This window comes from Aythya fuligula, chromosome 2, assembly GCF_009819795.1.
Source record: "Aythya fuligula isolate bAytFul2 chromosome 2, bAytFul2.pri, whole genome shotgun sequence".
NCBI lineage: Eukaryota > Metazoa > Chordata > Aves > Anseriformes > Anatidae > Aythya > Aythya fuligula.
This window is the reverse complement of record NC_045560.1, coordinates 104,948,992-104,969,277: the sequence shown is the minus strand read 5'-3', so window position 1 is coordinate 104,969,277 and position 20,286 is coordinate 104,948,992. Positions and strand designations below refer to the sequence as shown.

General features: G+C 40.9%; 2 protein-coding genes across 6 annotated transcripts in view; one reads left to right on the top strand and one right to left on the bottom strand.

The window, feature by feature from the left end:
- GNAL (G protein subunit alpha L) overlaps positions 1–7,464 on the top strand; it is a 123,439-nt gene extending 115,975 nt beyond the window's left edge. Inside the window, exon 12 of the mRNA XM_032182451.1 lies at positions 3,819–7,464. Within this exon, the coding sequence (XP_032038342.1) occupies positions 3,819–3,965 (147 nt within the window). The 3' untranslated portion in view covers positions 3,966–7,464. The remainder of the gene's footprint in view (positions 1–3,818) is intronic.
- Positions 7,381–20,286, bottom strand: part of MPPE1 (metallophosphoesterase 1) — a 27,219-nt gene continuing 14,313 nt past the window's right edge. For all 5 annotated transcript variants that reach the window (XM_032182446.1, XM_032182445.1, XM_032182448.1 and 2 more), the window contains 9 exons: positions 15,358–15,739; positions 14,432–14,540; positions 14,011–14,114; positions 13,095–13,175; positions 11,149–11,257; positions 10,140–10,211; positions 9,906–10,028; positions 9,016–9,156; positions 7,381–7,580 (listed from right to left, as the gene is read on the bottom strand). In XM_032182446.1, the coding sequence (XP_032038337.1) occupies positions 7,398–7,580; positions 9,016–9,156; positions 9,906–10,028; positions 10,140–10,211; positions 11,149–11,257; positions 13,095–13,175; positions 14,011–14,114; positions 14,432–14,540; positions 15,358–15,632 (1,197 nt within the window). In that variant the 5' untranslated portion in view covers positions 15,633–15,739 and the 3' untranslated portion in view covers positions 7,381–7,397. The remainder of the gene's footprint in view (positions 7,581–9,015; positions 9,157–9,905; positions 10,029–10,139; positions 10,212–11,148; positions 11,258–13,094; positions 13,176–14,010; positions 14,115–14,431; positions 14,541–15,357; positions 15,740–20,286) is intronic.

The following is a 20,286-nucleotide window of genomic DNA, read 5'->3' as shown; positions in this document are numbered from 1 at the left end:
TGGCAATTCCCTAACTCCTTTCATCCGCCCATCTTGCAGAAGTTTCTCCGGCGCTCGCAGGTTTTTAATGCCCATTTAATACAAAGTCACCTGCCTTGCAAAGTACCTCACAACAGGTAGGTAGGAGCTGGAAGCAGGTGTCTGGCTGCCAGCTCGTTGCCAGGCTCACCGTGGGTGCCGCCAGCATCACACTGTGCTCGGGAAGGCAGCGCCGCAGACTGTTTCCATTGCAAGTTAGTGAGATGTCCTGTGGTTGGCTTCACCTGTAAGATGCCACTGACTGTTGCCTTGGATGTTTATTTTGCGTGTCAGTCCAGTCCGTGCCCAAGCAAATCAGCTTTTGGTTTTTTAACCTGCAGTCTTCCAAGGGCTTTGGCAGTGTTTAGCTGGCAAGAGGGAATGAACGAGAAAGCAGATTTTATCCTTAAAAAGTAATTCTGTTGACTGTTGTATGAGTTAGGAGGTTTGCCTCGCCCTACTGAGGAATCAGTAAGGAAGCTGACTTGTTTGGTCACAGTTATTTTTGTGATTAAGATTTCCTCTGAAGCTGGAACCGAAGAGGTGTTATCTACATATCACAGATACAGGCAATTATCAGTCACACACTCACAGCCCAGCATTCCTACCAGAAACAGGGGCTTAATCCAAAATAACTTATGGTTTCAGTCATATTGAGTCATTCCAACCCTGCAAAGTAGTAACGGAGACCAGAACTAAAGCTTAGCACTTCGAATCCTGCCCTACTTATAGAAACTATATGGGGGTGTTCGCGAGAACAAGTGTAATCATTAGAATTAAGAAGTTTGAAGTCATGCGTTTAGAAGCATTGTTAGGATTTACAGCTGTTGAATCAACAACTGAGAAAGAAGCAATTAATTATGTTCACACTTGGGGGATTTCCACTCACTGCCTTAACCTTCCGGATTATGAGGAAAACCATCAGATTGCACTGCTCTGAAATAAGAGTCACCAAAAAAAGAGCACTTCGAGCCAAGTCTCTCTGGCAGTAATGCCGACGTGCTGTGAGGCAGACAGGGAGGGTGTCCAGTTAGGAAGGAGGGTCCAAGGGAACCAGGTGAAAGGAAAACTAGGGTGAAACTCCCCGCCTTTTTGTTTCTTCATTATCCAAAAAAATACTTCAAGGGCGAGATCCTTACCTGCGATGACTCACGTGCGTTATATAAAGAGGCCACCTACGAAGCGGGTAGGGAGGGAAGGGGGTGTAGGCATTGCAACCACATGAAAAAAAAACAACCACAGAGCTGCAGAGGCCCTTGGCAGCCGCGTGTGCCATGGGTTTGGGGTGCAGGAGCAGAGTTTGGGCTGGGACCAGCACCTGCCAGCAGCTCCCGGGGCTTGGGCATGGGGCCAAAACTGCTTCTCCCCAGTGCCACCCGTGCACTGTAGGCTTGGCAGAGAGCATCTCCTCCATAAACGATTCCTGGGTTTCTTTCTCCTGGTTTTGTGCTTTGTTTTATTCAGCTTTAAAAAAAAAATAGAGAAACGTATTTATTTGAACAGTTATTTTAAACTTTTCATCTGTTTGAACGGGAAGTCTTGCAAGTGAGGTGTTTCTGGTCAGGTAAGGGGTCTGAAGAGCCTGAATGAGCCAGGTGGGTGGTGGCAACAACAGGGCCAAACAGGGACAGAGGCTGGTGCTCAGGCCAAGCAGAAATGGTCCTGGGGAGAGGCTGTGGTTCTGAAGAGGGGGATACAAGACAAATACATGCAGCGTGCAGACTGGGGAAGGGGTCTCATGTCCTTAGCCAGGTGAAAGGAAGAAGTAGTGATCAATCATTTTCAACCTGCAGATAAGTATAAAAACATCCCCAACAAATGCAGCTAAAAGATAACATACGAGCATTAGGAAGGCAAAACGCATCGGCTGCTCATTTCAGAACCAGTGTGGCTGCCTGTGGTGTCTGCAGGCTTCAGCAGGAGGTCGGCTGCGAGCACCGATGAAACCAAAGTGATTAATTTTTAACCGGGGAAAGCACTGGGTGAGGCCTGGCAGGAAGCACGCTGCTGCTGCAGGGCTGGCAATCCAGCTCGGCTTTTGACGATGGTGTTTTCTCTCCCAGGCAGCTCTCACCGCTTGCCCCAGCTGGTGACAGCAGCTCCCGTAGCAGGAAATGTGTTTTAGAGGAAATTCTCCTTCCTTCTGACACAGGCTGAAGGTGCAGGCACATCCTTTCTCCTCCCAAGCTCTCCGTACATCCTTTCTCCTGCCAAGCTCTTTTGAACTCATTGTTCAAAACACTCCCTATCCCAATTTTGGTGTTTTGTACACAGGATTCTCCAGCTGGTGATGTTTTGTTTTAATACATCCCCAGTATAAAGGTAACACCCTTTAAAACATTGGCCCAGCTCCTCTGGTTCCTTCTGGTTTTTAAAAAGCTCTCTTTTGGAGTTGTAGGAGCAGCTGTTCGGATGCACAGGCTGAGCTTCCTCGGCTAGTATGCCTGGCTCCTCACTGAAAATTGTTTGTCATCCCCACCCCTGGAGTACAGGGACACTGACATTAAGGGTTCCCTCTGGTGTTCTAGGAAAGGAAATGTTCTTCCATTGGCCCAGAGCGTATTTTTCCCCTCTGACCTGGTGCCGAGTAAAACACTACTCTTCAGATCAAGTTTTGAGTGGGGGTGAAAATCTCACGTCCTAAAATGAGAGAAGTGTCAGGGGACAGACTTTCATATAGATCTGCAGGGAAAAAGATGCAAAGCAGCTGTTGCATCAAAACCAGAAACACTGCTGCACTTTTTAGTGTTCCCAATCATTGTTACTTTCCATGCATGCCATCATCTTTCCAGCCCTAGGGGTCAGATTTCCTCCAAATTTACAAGACACTGATCTCCCCAAACAGCTCTAGGAGATCTGGAAGCCTGTGTCCTGCAGGTGGAAAAATACAATCAAAATTGCAATTGTTTCAGAATTTTGCCACCATTGAAGTAGTGCATGAAACTTTTATTTCATTATTATTTAATGTACTTCATGCTTCAGATATGGTCTGAACAACTTACCCGTGAGTTGCATGGGGTCTTAAATTAATATTTCTCATGAGGGTAATCCTTGAACTAGATACTGAGTGTAGCTTAGTAAGAAGAAAATATTTTTTAATATATATTTAAGAGCCTTCTGTTTAATTAATGTCGAATATCTAATTTTACCTGCAAATATCTGCACCTTCTTATTGCTCTATTTATATAAAACACTGCTTCTAGATGCCAGTAGTTTTGCATATCTTTAGCTGGACATGCTTAAAAGCTTACTCCCACTTGTAAAATAAGTCACCGTATTAAAAATGTACAGTGTAGCCACAGAGAAAAGACCGTTGCCTTTTGTTGTTTAGCCATTATAATTTGTATTAACATTCAGGAAAAGTTTACAAAAAGGTTTATCCCAACAACTGGCCTACATCTTTGATGAATTTCTATATATAGTCTTCAGGATCTGGACTAGGATTTACCTATCTCAGCCCTGTAGCCGCACAGAACAAAACTGTCACTTTTAACATATTTTAAGGTCCTGGGGCATTTCAACAAAATAACATTGGAGCTTAAGTCAGCAACCTAAAGAGTTGTGCAGTAGCCTTGTGAAAATTTATTTCTGAGTGGTCTGATATTTGCTGGCTTTGTGCTTGTTTTATTATTTTACATGAACCCAGCCACCGTATTGGTAATTCCACTGTATTTATTTAAAGTATTTTATACATGTAACGTGTCCAAGTTTCTTGGCCTCCAGTAAGTCCCCAGGTCACTGGGAGGGGAAACCTGTGAGGAACAGCTCCTTACCATGTTTTTTTCTCACTGTTTCCACAGAGGATAAGTACAGCGAGTGGAGACGGCCGGCATTATTGCTACCCACACTTTACGTGTGCAGTGGACACAGAAAATATCCGCAGAGTGTTCAACGACTGTCGAGACATCATTCAAAGAATGCATCTTCGCCAGTACGAACTCTTGTGAGGGGGATCACCGTGGAACCTGTGGTTTTAAATTCTTTGCTCCTTACTCTTTCTCTTGATACTACCCCACACAGGGTGGAAGAATATACTATAGAAATGTCAGTCTCTTCACTTTGTTTACTTTAATTATTTAACCTTAAAGCTGATTCGAAGCAAGTTTGGGTTGTTTTTCCTTCATGCTTTTTGGGACTATTTTTGTGCTTTATTTTGACATGCCACTTCTTCGTCATTCCACTAAGCCCTTTGGCTACCTCTGTTCCCTTAGGTTTTGTTTTTTTTTTTTTTTTAACTGAGCATGACCTGCTAAATTTTTTCCAGCAGGTTAACGTCAGTTCAAACTGGTATGTTAGCTGGATGACACTAAAAGTCATAGCTATCCCTCTGTGTGGGTTTCCTTTTTAACATGACATTGAAGAGTACTTGATGGGTGAAAAAAAGATTAATGCACTTTGTATCAGGTTATTAAATACTGTTGAGGAAGTAGACACACAATGTAGCAGCACCACAATATTTATTACTCTGTCACAGTTTTTAGCATTTCTGAGTTGCAGGTCAACTGATAAAGTGACCTCCTCTTTTAAGCCGTTACTGGCACAGGAAGTAGAGTAGATAATGAGAGGAATAGTGAAGACAAAGCAATTTTTCTGGGGTTTTGGAGCTAAGTGTCTCTGCACACCTCAGGCATTTGAATTACAGCTACTTTTCAGCCTGTTGCATCTAGGCAGAAAATTTACCACCCTCACTTACGTTATTTGTGCTGTCCACAAATGATCCTTTTAGTTCCGATCATTCTTGGACAACAGTCCTCTCCCTATATATATTTTTTTGTTTTACTGCTGGTTTATTATATTGTACAGACTGTAAAATGTAATATTATTTTGTACAACTTTATTGAAGAAAAATACTTGTAGAAGATCTTTGTGCCTTGATTATGGCTGTACCTGTAAAATGAGCTAAGATGTAAGTATGTTTTTGATTGCGCTGTACAGCTTGATGTCAACCTTACCTGCAGCAGTGACTGGAGGTAAGAACTTTATCTGTAGAGTTTAGGGGTTTTTTTCTGGTTTATATAAAAAAAATGCTCTTTAGTATAAAAATTATAAATTATGCAAATTAACCACTTACCTTTCCAAGTAAGGTATTACAGTCACCGGATGTTGCAGCAAACATGCCTTTCTCTTTTGAAGTCTCAGCTTTAAAACATTGGAATTCATTCGAGTGTCCAAATTGCAACCTGGTGTTGTTTTAATGGGAACCAAGGATTCTTTTTTTTTTTTTTTTTTTTTCCTTTATATTTAGAAAATATGTTTGGTAATTCTTTGGTCATTCATAGAACTTCACAATTGCACAGACCGATTGTGAATGTGTAAAGCACCATTATATAGAGCTCTTCAATCTTTGTACCAACAGCGGCTTTCATTGTGCAAGTAAATAGCGAGAAAGAAGAAAAAAAGGTGTATAAACCCTTGTGTCTGGCCTAAGAGAATTACAAGATGACATTTTTATTTCTCTTTTAATAAAGAGACACATTAGAAAATTGTTTTATTTTAAATATTGTAGAATCAAAATGTGTGAATATTTCTCAAACTTGAATAATTTATGCAAATGACATTCTCAAAACAAGTTGTGGTACAGTACAATATATAAAAAGCAAGAATTGCTGTAGCAATAAGGCATGTCCTTTTTAGTAACTATAACACTGCTTTATATTTTATACATAGGTGTTTTATGTCTGTGACTATATACTTTTCCTGTGTCCAAGATAACCTGTACAAATGTCTAAAATTACAGTTGCAATAACAGAAACCTAGAGAAGTGTTAGACTACATTACTTTATAGAGTGTTTTACCACACTTCGGACCATTCCCACTCTTCATTTTAAATTTAGGGAGAGATTAAGAGCTAACACATTCCCAGCATTGGCATTATAAATCAGCAGGTTTGATTAATGATTTACTATCCACATCGTTGCTAGTTAGAAACCTTAATCAGTCATCTTTTAAAGTCAGACTACAGCCAAATTCTGTACTTGTTTCTATTTGATGATAAATAACCCCCTTTTAGATACTATAATGTGAGCATCTCCTCAGAAAGGTGTATATTTTAATACGTGTAAGTTCAATTTAGTCAGCAGATATTTCCCAGAAAGCGAAAGGCTGGGTGGACTAAGCTAGCAAACAAGATCCCCAGATGCAAAGATCCCCTCGCTTCCCATGCCAAAGAATCAGAACGAACAACAAAGGACAGGCTTTTCTCCAAAAACAACCCCTACCCCAAGAGTTCAGGCTAGAGCTCCCAGCTGCTGCAGGAATGCCAGAAGGAAAGCCGGTCCTGGTGTGCAGCAGCCCCTCTGTTCTTCCTGGGGCGGGTGGGGAGAAGCGGTCAGGATTTGTCGCATCCTCCCTGAGACACGGCACGCAACGAGGCTGAGCTCAGACCTTCCACCCTCCGTGCTGCTGCCGGTGCTGGCGGTCTCCCCCTCCCCAGCAAAGAGCTAGTGCAGTTCAAAATGTGACTCTACAAGAAAGCTAACAAAACTTGGCGGCCCTGCAGGAATCCAAACTAACGTGCATTCCTATCCCTAGCTGTCTGTAGACTGAGGGCCGAGGCATAGGATAATGTTACTGCAGCTGTATTTGACCTTCCTTCTTGCAGAAGATCGGCAACTGGAGGGCCCCTCACCACACAGATCTCTGGGATGCAATAGGGCCCTCTTTTTTAAGCTCATCATAGCACATCTTTTTAAAAATAGCAGCTTGAGGTGTCGCCCTAATTTTTTTTTTTTTTTTAAAAGCAGGTTTCAGGTGTGTATCAGCAAACTGGATCTGCGAGGCTTCTTCCTGTTGTTGTCTGGTAGGCGATAACTGCAATTTGTAGTCAGCTAACAGTTTAATATGTCAGGAACTGGAAGATTTCTTGTCCCAAACTACAGTCCCTTACATATGACATCCTATAAAGGTTACGGAAATCTGCATCTCTCAGTGCTGATGTATCTAGCTTCTGCCTGACCCTAACAAACAGACCTATGACATTAGAAGGGCCATGCAGCAATAAAACAGAGAAACGTTTCCAGTTTGCAGGACTGAGCCTCCACCAGGGTAAGACACTAGTGCAGATAAGTGATGAGGCTATAGGATTTACATAATGTACAGTTAAACTTTTAATATACATATTTGATACAAAAATTATAGCAGGAAAAGGACTCATTTGATTGTAGAATACAGTATTTTTGTACAGCATGAAACGTTCATTTTGGTTAATTATTTATCCTGTAGTAGTCATATCAGCTGTATAGGACTTCTATGGTATGTGTAAATGCAACCTGCCTTCAGACTAGCAATCAAATTAGGTCATTTGCTGGCATGAATATAGTCTGATGTTTGACTGTTCTCAGCTTTGGTATTTCAGTGACTGAATGCAGATGTTTGGCTCTTCATACTGCTTTATGCTTACTGATTAAATGCTGAGCAAAATAAAATGGTGGAGTGAGAAGCTGAAAATGAGCTAGTATCAGGATTACGAGCAGAGCACCTGCTGCACAGTATACAGTAAAGACTGTGCTCTCATGCGGAAGGAAGCATTTTTGGAGGGAGAAGTCAGTTGGTGTTATGCTGCCCTGGAAAAGAAACGAAGACTGTCACTTTGCTGTTACAGTAGGTTCTAAATCAGGAGTAACACCATGGCTGTCAGACCTCCCGATTTCTAAATTCGGTGTTGGGTGGCAAGGGTTGGGGCCAGTTTCCTAGTACCAGTGCCTTCTCCAGGGGGCTGAAGAGCCCATACTTGTGGTGCTGGGCACTGACTGGAACAGTCACCAGGCCAACGTTAGCCCAGATGCCAATCTTCCCTCTATTCCATCTAGAGTAACCAGAGAGCTGGGCTCCTCATCGGATCTGCCTTCAAGGAAGCCTAACTTTAGCTGCTGTTAACCAACCTGGAAGGAGCCTTCCCAGGCTAAAGTTAGGTTTTGTGAATGTGCCCCTTCCTCACCCCGAACCCTCCTCCTACCCAGTACATGCTGCAAAAAACACATTGGCTAATCCAAATTGTGTACGTGAACTTCAGCAACAGGGAACTTCAGTGGGTTTTGGCTTGACTTCTAATTAAAGTTCACAACAGTCTGAGGCTGATTTAAAACAGTAGTGAAGATGATGCAACTTTAATTAGCCAACCTCTTGTTTTGCAGTGAAGATGCACTGTCTGGTGTGTGCAGAGAGCCTATGTGGTTTGAAGGCAGCTACTCTCAGGAATATGGAATAAACAGAACTACTTTTCAACAAGAAATACTAACAGTTGCATAAAAACAAATTTAAAAGTTTGGGGCTATCTGTGTATTAAGCAGCCTAAACTCAACAGCAGCAAAAATACAGAAAAGATTCTCCCCCCACCAGCCCGAGTCACAGACTACTCTAAGCAGATTGTAGGTTTTGCTTCTTACTCCAAGTTTCTAGGAGTTCTGTTTTATTTTTGAACTGGGGAACTAATTGTTTTACCTCTAAGGATATACTGAGCACTGGAACTGCCTGCGAGAGCATAACCAACACACTGTATAAAATGTGAATTGGACACGAGGAGACAGACTATTGGCATGTGACCAACGTTTTCACTGTGTGAAGTGGTTAATGCACGAGTTTGAAAACCATGATCACCACGCGAAACTTTGAGGTGGACGCGGTCTTGTTTTCGTAGTTGGTAAATCAACCGAGCAAAATGAGTCTTTCTACTGTTCCGTGCACAATACTGATTATTTTTACAAGTCAATAGTTTACAATGCACCCTCTTTATAAGAAACTGTTAGATGCTTGTACCCATATACTAATTAGACCTTGAACAGCATTGCTTTGTACCACACGGAACATGTGGCTCCCACAGATGTACTTTATAAAGTGGATGCAGTGTACTGAGTGGGTTGGGTGGGTAGGCAATTTTTTTATTTTATTTTTTGTTTTGTTTTTACAGGTAGAATCAGTTCTAAAATATAGCTGACTGCCATGTTGATTTATTTATGAAAGTTATCTGACAAAAATAAAAAAAAAAAAATTAAAACTTACCATGATGAAACTAGGATTGTTTCTATTCCTCCAACTGAACGATGGGACGCTGATCTCTGGAATTTTCCCCGCATGCAGCACTTCACAAGCACTGTGGGTGTGCCCACTGAGAATCAGACGGGGACGAAACCACCATAGCAGCTAGAAAACAAAATGGTAAAGCACAGCAAGTCATGACTGAAAAGAAACTGAGCCTAAGACCCAGTTTTTCTTCTGCCAGAATGAATATGTGGGAATTCTAATAATCTTACCAAGTGTTTTGTATAAACTTTTGTTTTCTGGTAAGACATCTGTTGATATTGTAATATCACTCCCCTTTAGCCCTTATCACAAGTACCAGACTTTTTCTGGCCATACTGATCAGAAAAACAAAGCCAATAGCATGCTGTTGACATTACAAATAGAAAGATCTTGTTTTTAATAAAGCAATGCTGATTTCTTGTCTAAGAGAGAATCTTGTACTGCCAGTCTTGAGCAAAGACATTTATGCAGAAGGAAATAAACACTGCCCACTAGATTTTCTGGAAATGTTTTGACTTTACATTTTCTTGTAGCTCCTATTGCAGCAAGAGCAGTACTCTCAAAGTGTTGGACTTTCTACTGGGTTTGTCAATAATCTACACATCACATAGGTTGCAAAACACTAAACTAGAGATAAGAGCACCGGGATTTATCACCTGCAGAATCAAGGCCATGATAGTGATGATCCTCAAGGGAACAGCTCTAACAAGCAGCCTCACAAAGGCCACATTAAAGCAGGAGCAGTTGTGGTCGTTGTGTTTCAGCTAACGTTTGTCCTTTCCAACATGTTCTAATCTATAGGTACCTGTATACCCGTGCCACTCTCCCTCCCACCCACCCACTGATACTCGATCTCCTAATGTATAAACCTTTTGTGATGCCTCCTGAGACAGTACATCGTACTTCTCTTTAAATGGGATGTTCTTCTCCTCTGGAGGGGCAGAATCTTCTCCACTGCACTCAGCATCACTTTTCCGATAGAGAGGGTAATGCTGGGAGAAAATCAAAGCAAGGATCAGTTGTTAATGGTCCGGCCTTCCCAGAAAAGTAACAGATGCGCTAAAAACACGTCAACGTGTTGCCTCACCCCCTCTCCAACACACCTGTAAAAGGATTGGTTCCGAAGCTGGAAGCTTTTCCACGTCACTGCATCCTTTGTTGGAATGATTCCAGTTCTGTGAATAAAATCAATCCATACATATTGTCTTCACCTATGTACGCCAAAGGGTTGGGGAAGGGAATTACACAATAGCTAGGTTTTGAGGGGTTGTTTTTTTTTTGCCTTTTTTTTTTTTTTCCATGTTTTGAGAAAAGCAGTAACAGCTCAGAGTATAGTATTTAAATACTGTCCACTGTATGAAATTTTAAGAGCCACTACGGTGGGTCAATGGGCAGTGCTTGAATTTCTCCTTCTGTATGTACTGTGAATCCAGTTACATTCTTTCTGAACATGGAAAGTAACAGTAGAATCTGTTGTCAATCTTCCCACAAGCAAGGCAAAAGACAAATAGGGCAGCCTGAGAGAGACAGCAGATAGTGTCTGACCATTTTTCCACTGAGAGACGGTTTCCTGATTGACTGCCAACCCTGTAAATCATGCTGCCTACCTTGTGTCCAGTTTGCCTGTGAAAACGGGAAGAGGAACGAAATGAGGAGCAACTGGATTTGATGAAAAAATATGACAAAAACATTACTAGGCCATCGAGGTAGGACTCCAGTAGAATCAGAAAACTACAATAAATCAGTTGAAAGGACACAGAATAGAACAACATGCAAAAAATCAAATGCATGGGTTACTATGCACCTCACAGAAAGTGCAGGGTTACAGAACTTCTGCCATTCCTTGGAACAGAAGAAATTGCACCCTCTGCTAGTTAGCAGCACTTACAAGGAAGTTAACACCATTAGTACAGAGCAACACAGCGAGCAGTTCGGTAAAAATGCTAAGTGAAAATGAGGAAGAGAGATTTGCTAACAAGTCACAACACGAATTGGAAGCTGATTTTTTTCAGAAGAAAGCCTTCATTATATCTTGACTCTTCGCGCAGTATCAATATTTCCATTCCAGTGGCCAAGTCGCTGGCTATAATCGCATCTTGAATAAATTCTTACCTGCTGGGAGCAATTCAGTTTGTGAGAAAGCGCCACAAGCTTTGCCTCTGAGGTACTGCAGATAGCGCAGCCGTCACCCTCCATGGCTACGCTGTTCACTACGACAAAGCTGGAAAACACCAGGGCGTGGGCAGGGAGAAAGAAGTGAGGACAAGAAAGCATTTGCTGTTCGTGCACACGTAGGATAAACCTTACTTTATGGAATGCAAGTGATCCAAAATCGAACACAGCTCAACAAAACGAAAGGATATTGCAGCTTCTGAAGCCACAATGTTATAAATCCTCTTCGGAGTACCCATACCATAGCCATTTCTCTACCTGGTAGGCTGCTTTATAAATCAGTTATTAATTAGGTTGCACGATATTCTGTATGCTGTATTTCATGCTTACACCTTTTTTTATTATTATTATCAATTCCTAAGTGGTATTTTAGTGGAGTGTTAGAAGCCAACTAACGGGAATTCTGAAGGAAAGGAGAACCTGCTTCTCTCCCCACGCACATTTCAGGCATCAGAGACATCACTTTAGACATCCAATTCCTTTCGAACAACTGAAAAGCAATATAGCACTGTACTTGACTGTCTACCTGAACACTGTTCCATACTTTGTGGTCTCTCACACAGAAAACTGTGTTTATAGTTGTAAAGATTTCCCTGTAGGTTTCAAACCAACTTTCTACCGACTTTCTACCACAAGATTTGTACCTGTTTAGTCCCTCGGTCAGAACTGCAGGAGGAGCTGCATTTCCAGCTCAACTCAGTACGTTTACCAGACATGAATGAGTTGATTGCCTCCGTTTAAGAGATGCTACCTCCCACCCCCCCCAAATTTTAATCCTCTTTCATCAGATTAATCTGCTTTTCTAACAGATTTGTTATAAAGGAGTTTATTCAGTAAAATTTCATTAATAACACAGCTCTTTTCAGTTAATGAATATGATACTAGACGTACAATCTGCAACTGGAAGCAAGAATTCTGCTGTGCTGATTAATGGAAGGGGACATGGAGATATTCCTTAAAAAAAAAAAAAATTATTTTGAACAGCTGGAATACATTTCTAGAGGACCCTATATCTGCATGATAAACAACAGCATTACACTGGGCATTCACTAAGCTCATATATCTTTGGGGGGGGGGAGATGGTGAAGACAACACTATTTCTGGATCTGTTCAGCATATTCTAAATGCCTGCTTAATTAAGGGAACTAGTGTAACCTTCCAGTTTTTTAATCTTACATTCACAGGAGTGATTATAACCTAATCATGCCAACGCTTTTCCACAAACCCACTACTGTTTTCTCACATCGGACTCCTGCATAATATACAAAAGTACCAGAAGGGCACACACAGACAGCTACAGAAAGAGACAAGGATGAGAACAAGCCCTGTAACAAGGTCTAGTCAAAGTCAAAACCAGCCTGTGCATCATTGCCCCACCCTGTGGAAAACCTGTGGACAAGCAACTGCTGCGCTCCCGAGCTCCTCGAACAAGAGTTAAGTTCCGCAGACTACAGAAGTTATTAAAATTAATGAAACTCTTAACTTGCAAGCACGGAGGGGGGGGTTGTTTGTGTTTCTTTACTGGATCCTATTCTTCTGCTGTGTTTACAGCCATGGGTCATTACCAGCTGCAAGGAAGTAAAATCGCAAACCAGAGAATTTCCTTCCGACTCCTCAGTACTTTTCCATTTAGAAGAAAATTGGCCTAGGTTAAAGCAAAAGCTTCTCCTCCACATCAAACTATGAGTCTATTCAAAGTGCTTCGTGTTTAACATATCACAAGCTAGATCAAAAATAATAATAATAACAGAACTTAAGTATATTAATAATATTCTCATACTCTTTTATAAGAAATTCAATTCTAGTTCTCATTCTTCATCGCTTAGGTCTCCTAGCCCACTAATAACTACTCTAAACATTGAAAAAATATATATACACATACTCACTTTATTCCTTTTCGAGTTATTAGCTTTCCTGAAGTAAAGTTGAAATTTTTTTCAAATCGCTTTACCTTGTATGTGGTCATTCTGTGTGACAGAACAAAAATACAACTGAGGTAAGAAATTGGCATTATAATAAATAACCTGACACAGTCGCTTTGCATTTTTAGACCATTCATGCAGCTTACAGCTCCGTTATTTACACCATGTATTCATTCAGCAAAATCACAGGGAAGCTCTGAAATTCTGCCCTAGTCACATCAGTGTAAGCAGACATCCAACCAAAGCACAGCAGAGCAAGCACACTTACACTCTTCCACGCTGAGGAAATGGGAAAGGGAATATGCTTAGACTAAGCACTTTGCAGACAATGAAGCCCAAAACAAGGAAAAGCAGCTTCAAGACTTTGCCCATGCAGAAAAACTAGCCCTGAACAACCTCGCATGTGCTTCAAGAAGCACAAAAGTAGCCTGAAACCTGTTCTAAAATGTATTCCTGTGGTGTGTTGTCTGTAGATCACAGAATCACAGAATCATTAAGGTCGGAAGAGACCTCCAAGTTCATCTAGTCCAACCATCTCCCTCCTACCAATATCACCCACTAAATCATGTCCCCAAGCACCACGTCCAACCTTTCCTTGAACACCCCCAGGGACGGTGACTCCACCACCTCCCTGGGCAACCCATCCCAGTGCCTGACTGCTCTTTCTGAGAAGAAATGTCTCCACACTCCAGGGCCTTCATGTCCTTCTTGTACTGAGGGGCCCAAAGCTGAACACAGCACTCGAGGTGTGGCCTCACCAGAGCAGAGTACAGGGGGACGATCACCTCCCTGGTCCTGCTGGCTACACTATTCCTCATACCAGCCAGGCTGCTGTTGCACATGTTGGCACTTGGGTATTCCTTTCACTGAAAGGACTTACTCATAATGAAATCCAATGTCATGATTTCCAACGATAACCACCAGTTCAGCAGAAGCTGGATACTTAAACATTTTCCAAAATCTCCTGACGTCATCAGCCCATGCCTGCATGAAAATAAAAAATGAAGAAATTAATGCTGTTCCACAATATCAAAGGGAATCGATAATGTATAACACGGAAGCACACACTCAGTGTGTGCTCACATGTTCCAAGTTTTGTAAAAAGGTAAAAATGTCAAGATACCACCAAAAATGAAGGAGAATCACATCTCAACTAGTATCTAAAACACTAGAAACTATCGGTAGGACAATTGCAGTAACATGAAACAAAGCCTTGCATACCTACTGTGTGCTTCCTTCTGCCTTCCATTTCCTTCAAGCAATCCTCATTTTTTCAAATAAGAGAGCTGTTCATGTCATACCTGAGGTGAGCTCCATTTTCCTTCATCAAAGACATCTCCCAGAATAAAAACAATATCTGGCTGAAGTAACCACATGGCAGATTGGAAAGATCTCTCCATTTGCCATTCCCTAAAGAGAGAATACATACCCAGTCATCACTGCAAAACCTCTAGATCCTCACGTCATAATACACGAACACGGCCTGACAGGAATGTGAAGATGGCTCCTACACACTATGAAATTCAAATTAGACACTTAGAAACCAGGTTTAAGTGCAGTAGGTGCATCTTACCTGCTGGGTAATTCCACAGCAACACAATCAGAACCGAGTCGTGCAAGAAGTAATACCAGCTTGTTTATTTTTATTCACTACAATTCCGTTAAATAACAGTTTATTAGAACAGGGAATTATTTAATGTGTTTTACTATGCAATTGTTTCTTCAGCAAAAGTTTACAAGGTTCATATAATGTTAGAATCATACTTTCTTTCAGCATTTTTTTAGACCAAAAAACCATGTCTTTGTGCAGCAGGCATAGGATTGGGTTACCTTTGTTTTTAAATACAATTTTGCTGCCCATTCTTCTACTACAGAAATAAATTTCTACTGGCTTCCTTACCTCTGCAGTTGAAGGTGTTAACAGGTGGGGACATAAAAGTTATCTGGCTCATTTTTAAGGCACTGTAAAAAATAATTACACACTATAAAAGACTGTCTGACCTATCTAAAATGCTCAGGTACCTATACCCACCTGAACAGTGAAGACTGCACCACCTAAGTCCCATTCATTAATGCCTTTATTATCTAGTCCAGGTACAGACTGGCACTCAGAAGCACTATGCCTATTTCTTAAGACTATGGCAACGTTGGTTTTAAACATCTGTCCCATTAGTTACTATTAAAAACTCTAAAAACAGGATAGAGATTCAAAAAATTAAATTACTACCTTCGTAGTTTGTCCAGCCAATGTCCTTTGATTTCACCAAGCAGGTGAGTATCAGCTAAAATTATGGCCTTCAGGACTGAAGCTGAAGTCTCTGTGTTACCTGTGAGAGCTCCACCTTTCACTTCTGGCCATTGACATTGAAAAATTACCACATAGTAAATTAAAAATTCACAAAACATTAACACGGAGCTGACAAAGCACGCAAGTTTCAGCAGGAAACAGATCCTCTTCTTCGAAGGAAGATTCTTCATAGTGGTCAAGCTGGAAGTCAGCATTGCAGTACCAGCAGAGTCTTTCCCAGTGGCTAAGTTCTCCTCTCCAAGGTGAAAACAGTAAGGTCTTGTCAGAGGACCAAGCGGGGCTTCATATCAGTACAAAATCCCTGTGGAGAAAATACAAAATAAAATATTCATAAAGCCAGCAGTCCCTGTGAAAAGCTACCATGTTGGTTTCCCATCAGCATGAAAGGTTTTCTGTAATAAAAATGTGCATACCTATGCATATACACAGAATCATCTAGGTTGGAAAACACTTTGAGGTACTTTCCTGAAAAGGATAAATGTATCTATTTGTCCAAAATTGCTAATTTGGTCTTCTCCTTCAGAAGCCATGTGGGAAAACAAGCCTTTCCAAATTGGCAACTATACTGTCATTCCTGCCTTCTTCCACCCTGGATAGTTTGCGGCCCAAAGAGGAAACTTATCCCTTTTAAAACTGTAATTTTATTTTACGCCATTTTAAAGACTAATTTAAAGCAAATGACTTCACTCTGATAACCCACAGCTGTAACAGGGCTCATGGATTGTTTCACTTGTTCACAGACATTCGAGAGAAACTCATTATTTCTGGGTTAAGGAGGCAATACCCCCACAATCACAATTCTGCTTCTGAAGTCCCTCACACAAACACTTTTTCTGTGCCAATGCCTACAAGAAACAAGTATCCCAAATGAGAGGATGGGGATACCAGCCTTACTTTAAGTGAAATTACTCCAGTTCCACATGCAACCTCTCCGTGTTTCAATCTGAAGAGTGCTGCAGCTCTGGCAGACCCACTCTTCAAAGGTCAACAGTGTAACAGGGACTGCAGCAGGGCTATCAGGTGTTACTTCACAGGCTCACAAACTTTGAGAGGAAACCACAAAAAGTCTTGTTGCCCTCCCCCTATTTTTGATTACTACAACAGAGAAATTGTAACACGGTACTAAGGTCCTGGATACTGGCAGTTATCGAAGGCAGACGGTGATTAGCAGTCACAAATTAACGTTGTTGCCTAAAGGTGATCAGAACTGTGAACACCGGGTACATTTGAATATTCAGACCCTAAGTCTTAGGAACACTGAGATAAAATTAAAGATCCATTAATTTTGTGTGGTTCTGTTTTGAAATCCTGGCCACAGTCACATGCTGAACACAGGAACAAAACTCAGCTTGTTTTACTGCCCTACGTCCTAGCCCATTTGATTGATGTTTCACAGAAATCAAAACCGGGTTATCTTTTCTTCTTTTCCCCAACCAAAACCTCTACTTGATAACAGCCACCTATTTTCAAACACGAGCTTCCCATATCAACACTACAAAGTACTTGTTCGAGACAAAGAGCCATTCATCTTCATCATGCAACATTTCCAGTGTGCATTATTTAACGTTAGCATGACTAATAGATAATTGCATGTAATTCAGTTCTATCTAAACTTAGTTTTACATGAGAAGGCTACTGGCCAGACATCACAATTTCATGGCACAGAGGAACTACAAATAAAGGCTGATTAACTTCTTTAACATTAATCTCATCTGTATCTGGCAATAAAAATCAATGAGACCTGGTCTGTACATCTCACAACAGGGCAAGACTAAAAAATATCTGTTCAACAGATACAGCAACAAGCACATAGGATGAGTAAATTCGTAACTGTAAGAACCCAATTTCATACAGCCTAATCCTGAACAAACTGTACCCACCCCAGAATTTGGAAGCAGACTTTGGTAGTCCTAAACAACCTTCTCTCCTAAGAAAAATAGTACTGAATCGCTAGTAAGTTACTAAAACCAAAAGCCCTGTGTCCCCGTATTCACAGCCCACACAAAGCTTAAAACAAATGCAACCTGTTGTTTTGCTATTGGTGCTACTGCACTTTCTAGTAGATTTTTGTTATATGATTCTTCACTCATCAAATTTCTTCAGAAGCTGTCCAAACAGCTACAGAGCTGCAGCAAGAAACCACTATTACAGACCAGAGGGAAATAAAAATCTCCCCTGAAGTCTAATGATCTCATAAAATACCAATAATAGTAATAATAAATGCAGTTAGTAGAAAAGAGCTAATCAAAATCACGCAGAGATGCTGTCGTTTTTGTACACATTCCCTGTCACAGCATGTCTGCTGCTAGCTGTTACGATCCGGGAGTCGTGCCGCAGACAGGGAAGATGTCAGAGGTCTCCCATCTGCACCCGACATTTCCAGCTAAAGGAAAAATAAATCACAAAGTCTGTGAGGCAGAATGAACTGAAAGACAGCCCCTACTGCCGGCTGATTGAAACACCCATCTGCATAGGTTGTTTCTCCCTCCAGCCTACCTCGCTCTGCCACCTGTGAGCTGATGGCTGCTTGGGTCTGTGGCTGGACATCTCTGCACCCCAAAGTCTGAGCAGTTTAACCAGAAGCGAGCACGTGCATCAGCTCTCTCAACCTCACGTACAGGTACACCAGAACTGGAGAGCCACATGGAAGCAAGCTGTCCTCTCGCACGTGATGGAAAGGTCAGAAATAACACTGTCAGACCGCACACACGCTGCAAGATGGAGCTGTGGTTCAACACGTCGCTGCTGTGGGATAGATCCATTGCTACTCCTCCTCCTAGCACGGCTAGTTTTTAAGATTTGCCTAGAATATGTTTTGTTGCCAGGGCTTAAGGATCTAAGCGATCAGACAAGACTGAACGATTTCTCCACATTTCTTGTTTTAAGGAGGTGGCAGTGGCTTGATGCAATACTGATTTTAAAAGTTTTATGAGCTCATCACGAAGGCAAGATCAAGATTTTCATCCTACTCGCTATTTCAATTGTTTGGGCAACAAACATACTGGAATGGAAAAACTGTGATCTTCACTACCTGGCCAAGAGCAGAACTTTGGCAGCTTGTGGATAAGGAGAACTGCTGATTTAATAATACTGTCACCAAAGTTTAAACATGCTAGAAGAATAATGTTAAACCACAAAGCTATGGGAAAAAATGCTCAGCTGACTAATGCTCAAGCAAAAGAAGTGTGATGCTTTCCTTCTCCAGCAGCAGCATTTATTTCGCTTATTCACATATCAGATACATTTTTGTACTTAAAACACTTAATCATACATACTACTCCTCCTGTTTTCATCTGTCAAGTTTACTGGCCACACAAACTCTTCTTTCCCTTCTCTATCTCTGTACAGGACATTATCCAGCTTTAATTTACAAGTGAGCCAGGAATAAAGCAAGGAAAGCATGATACAGTGGCCCACAGACAGACCAGGAAGCAAGTCGCTCAGAGCTTTATCCTTCCTCTTACTTAGTGAATGTATAACTCCGAATACCACATCTTCTTTGATGCCAATTTGTTTATTAATTTACAACTATATAAAACTGTCATCATGTAGGATACAAGAGTCCTAGTCCTAACTCCAGTCAGTCAGTATTTTTATTATAGTAAAGAAGTGGAATTAGGGTATGAATAAGCTCAGTATTCCTAACCTTGTGATAATCTCAAGTTTTCACTCAGTTCTCCCATTGTAATGTCACACAGGTGCATGTTCACAACATTCAGAAAATATAATTCTGGGTATTTGTGTGTGTCACAGAAGTGTCACATAGTTATAAACAGGTTTGGGTTCAAATCCCACAAGCTTTCCCTTTCGAACTCCACACTTGCAAGCGGATTTCTCCTATCATTTCAAGTTTTCTCAACATCTCCCTCTGAAGCAACGTGACATTTCTACCTTCTCAGCTGCAACTCTCAGCATTCACTTCCTTTCAGCACTCCAAACACCAGAGTACTTACTCCTCGCTCTTCGATCAAATAAGAGCTTCTGATGAGTTATTGTTTTGATACTGCAAGACAAGCCTGACCATCTTTCTGAATACATTATTTCCAATTCTAAATCCTAAATCCTTCCTTCAACCACAAATTTTAACTCCTTGTCATAATTTTTTTAAAAAGTCTCCAAGTGGGGATTTAGTAATCTTTCTTTTAAGACATCCCTTTGTAATAACTTGATGATAGAACTATTTTATGCCTGCATTAGCATATCCTTAGGGCTGAAGTTTGAAAAATAATAAAAGAATACTTTTTTTCCTTAATAGTTTACAGAAAAGGATAAATTTGGAAATTCTTGAAATTGAAATCCAGAAGTTTTATAATTTTCCCATAAACACCCACAACCACTCCTGCAATTAATGGGTTTTATGAGCGTGAAAAAGAGAGTGAGTTTAGAAAACTTAGTTGTAAGTTATACAGACCACAGTTTATTTTAAAACTATATAAGCAAAATCAAATACATAAGATAAAAATAAAACATTTCAGAATAGCTTGCTACATTTAGATCATATTGAATTCATAGTACTATCAAAACATGGTACTAGGTGAACCGTGTTAGGTTTCAGTGTTGCAGTAAGTATGAAAAACAGGTAGAAAACCTACTTGCCATCAGATTAATCAGTAGTTACAAATGTGCTGTAAAAGGGAGTCCATACATATCAGTTATTTGTTTCAAGCACTTTTCATACTGGTTATTCAGTTTGACAGATTCCTGTACTGCATGCTTTAGATCTTCTATCTCTTCAAAAAAATCCTAGGGAAAAAAAAAATCACTTTAGTTTCTTTTAAAGATGTTGTCAATAAGAGCTGATCAGCATTTCAGTTGTTTCCATGTCCAAAGACGCTTGATGTTTTTATT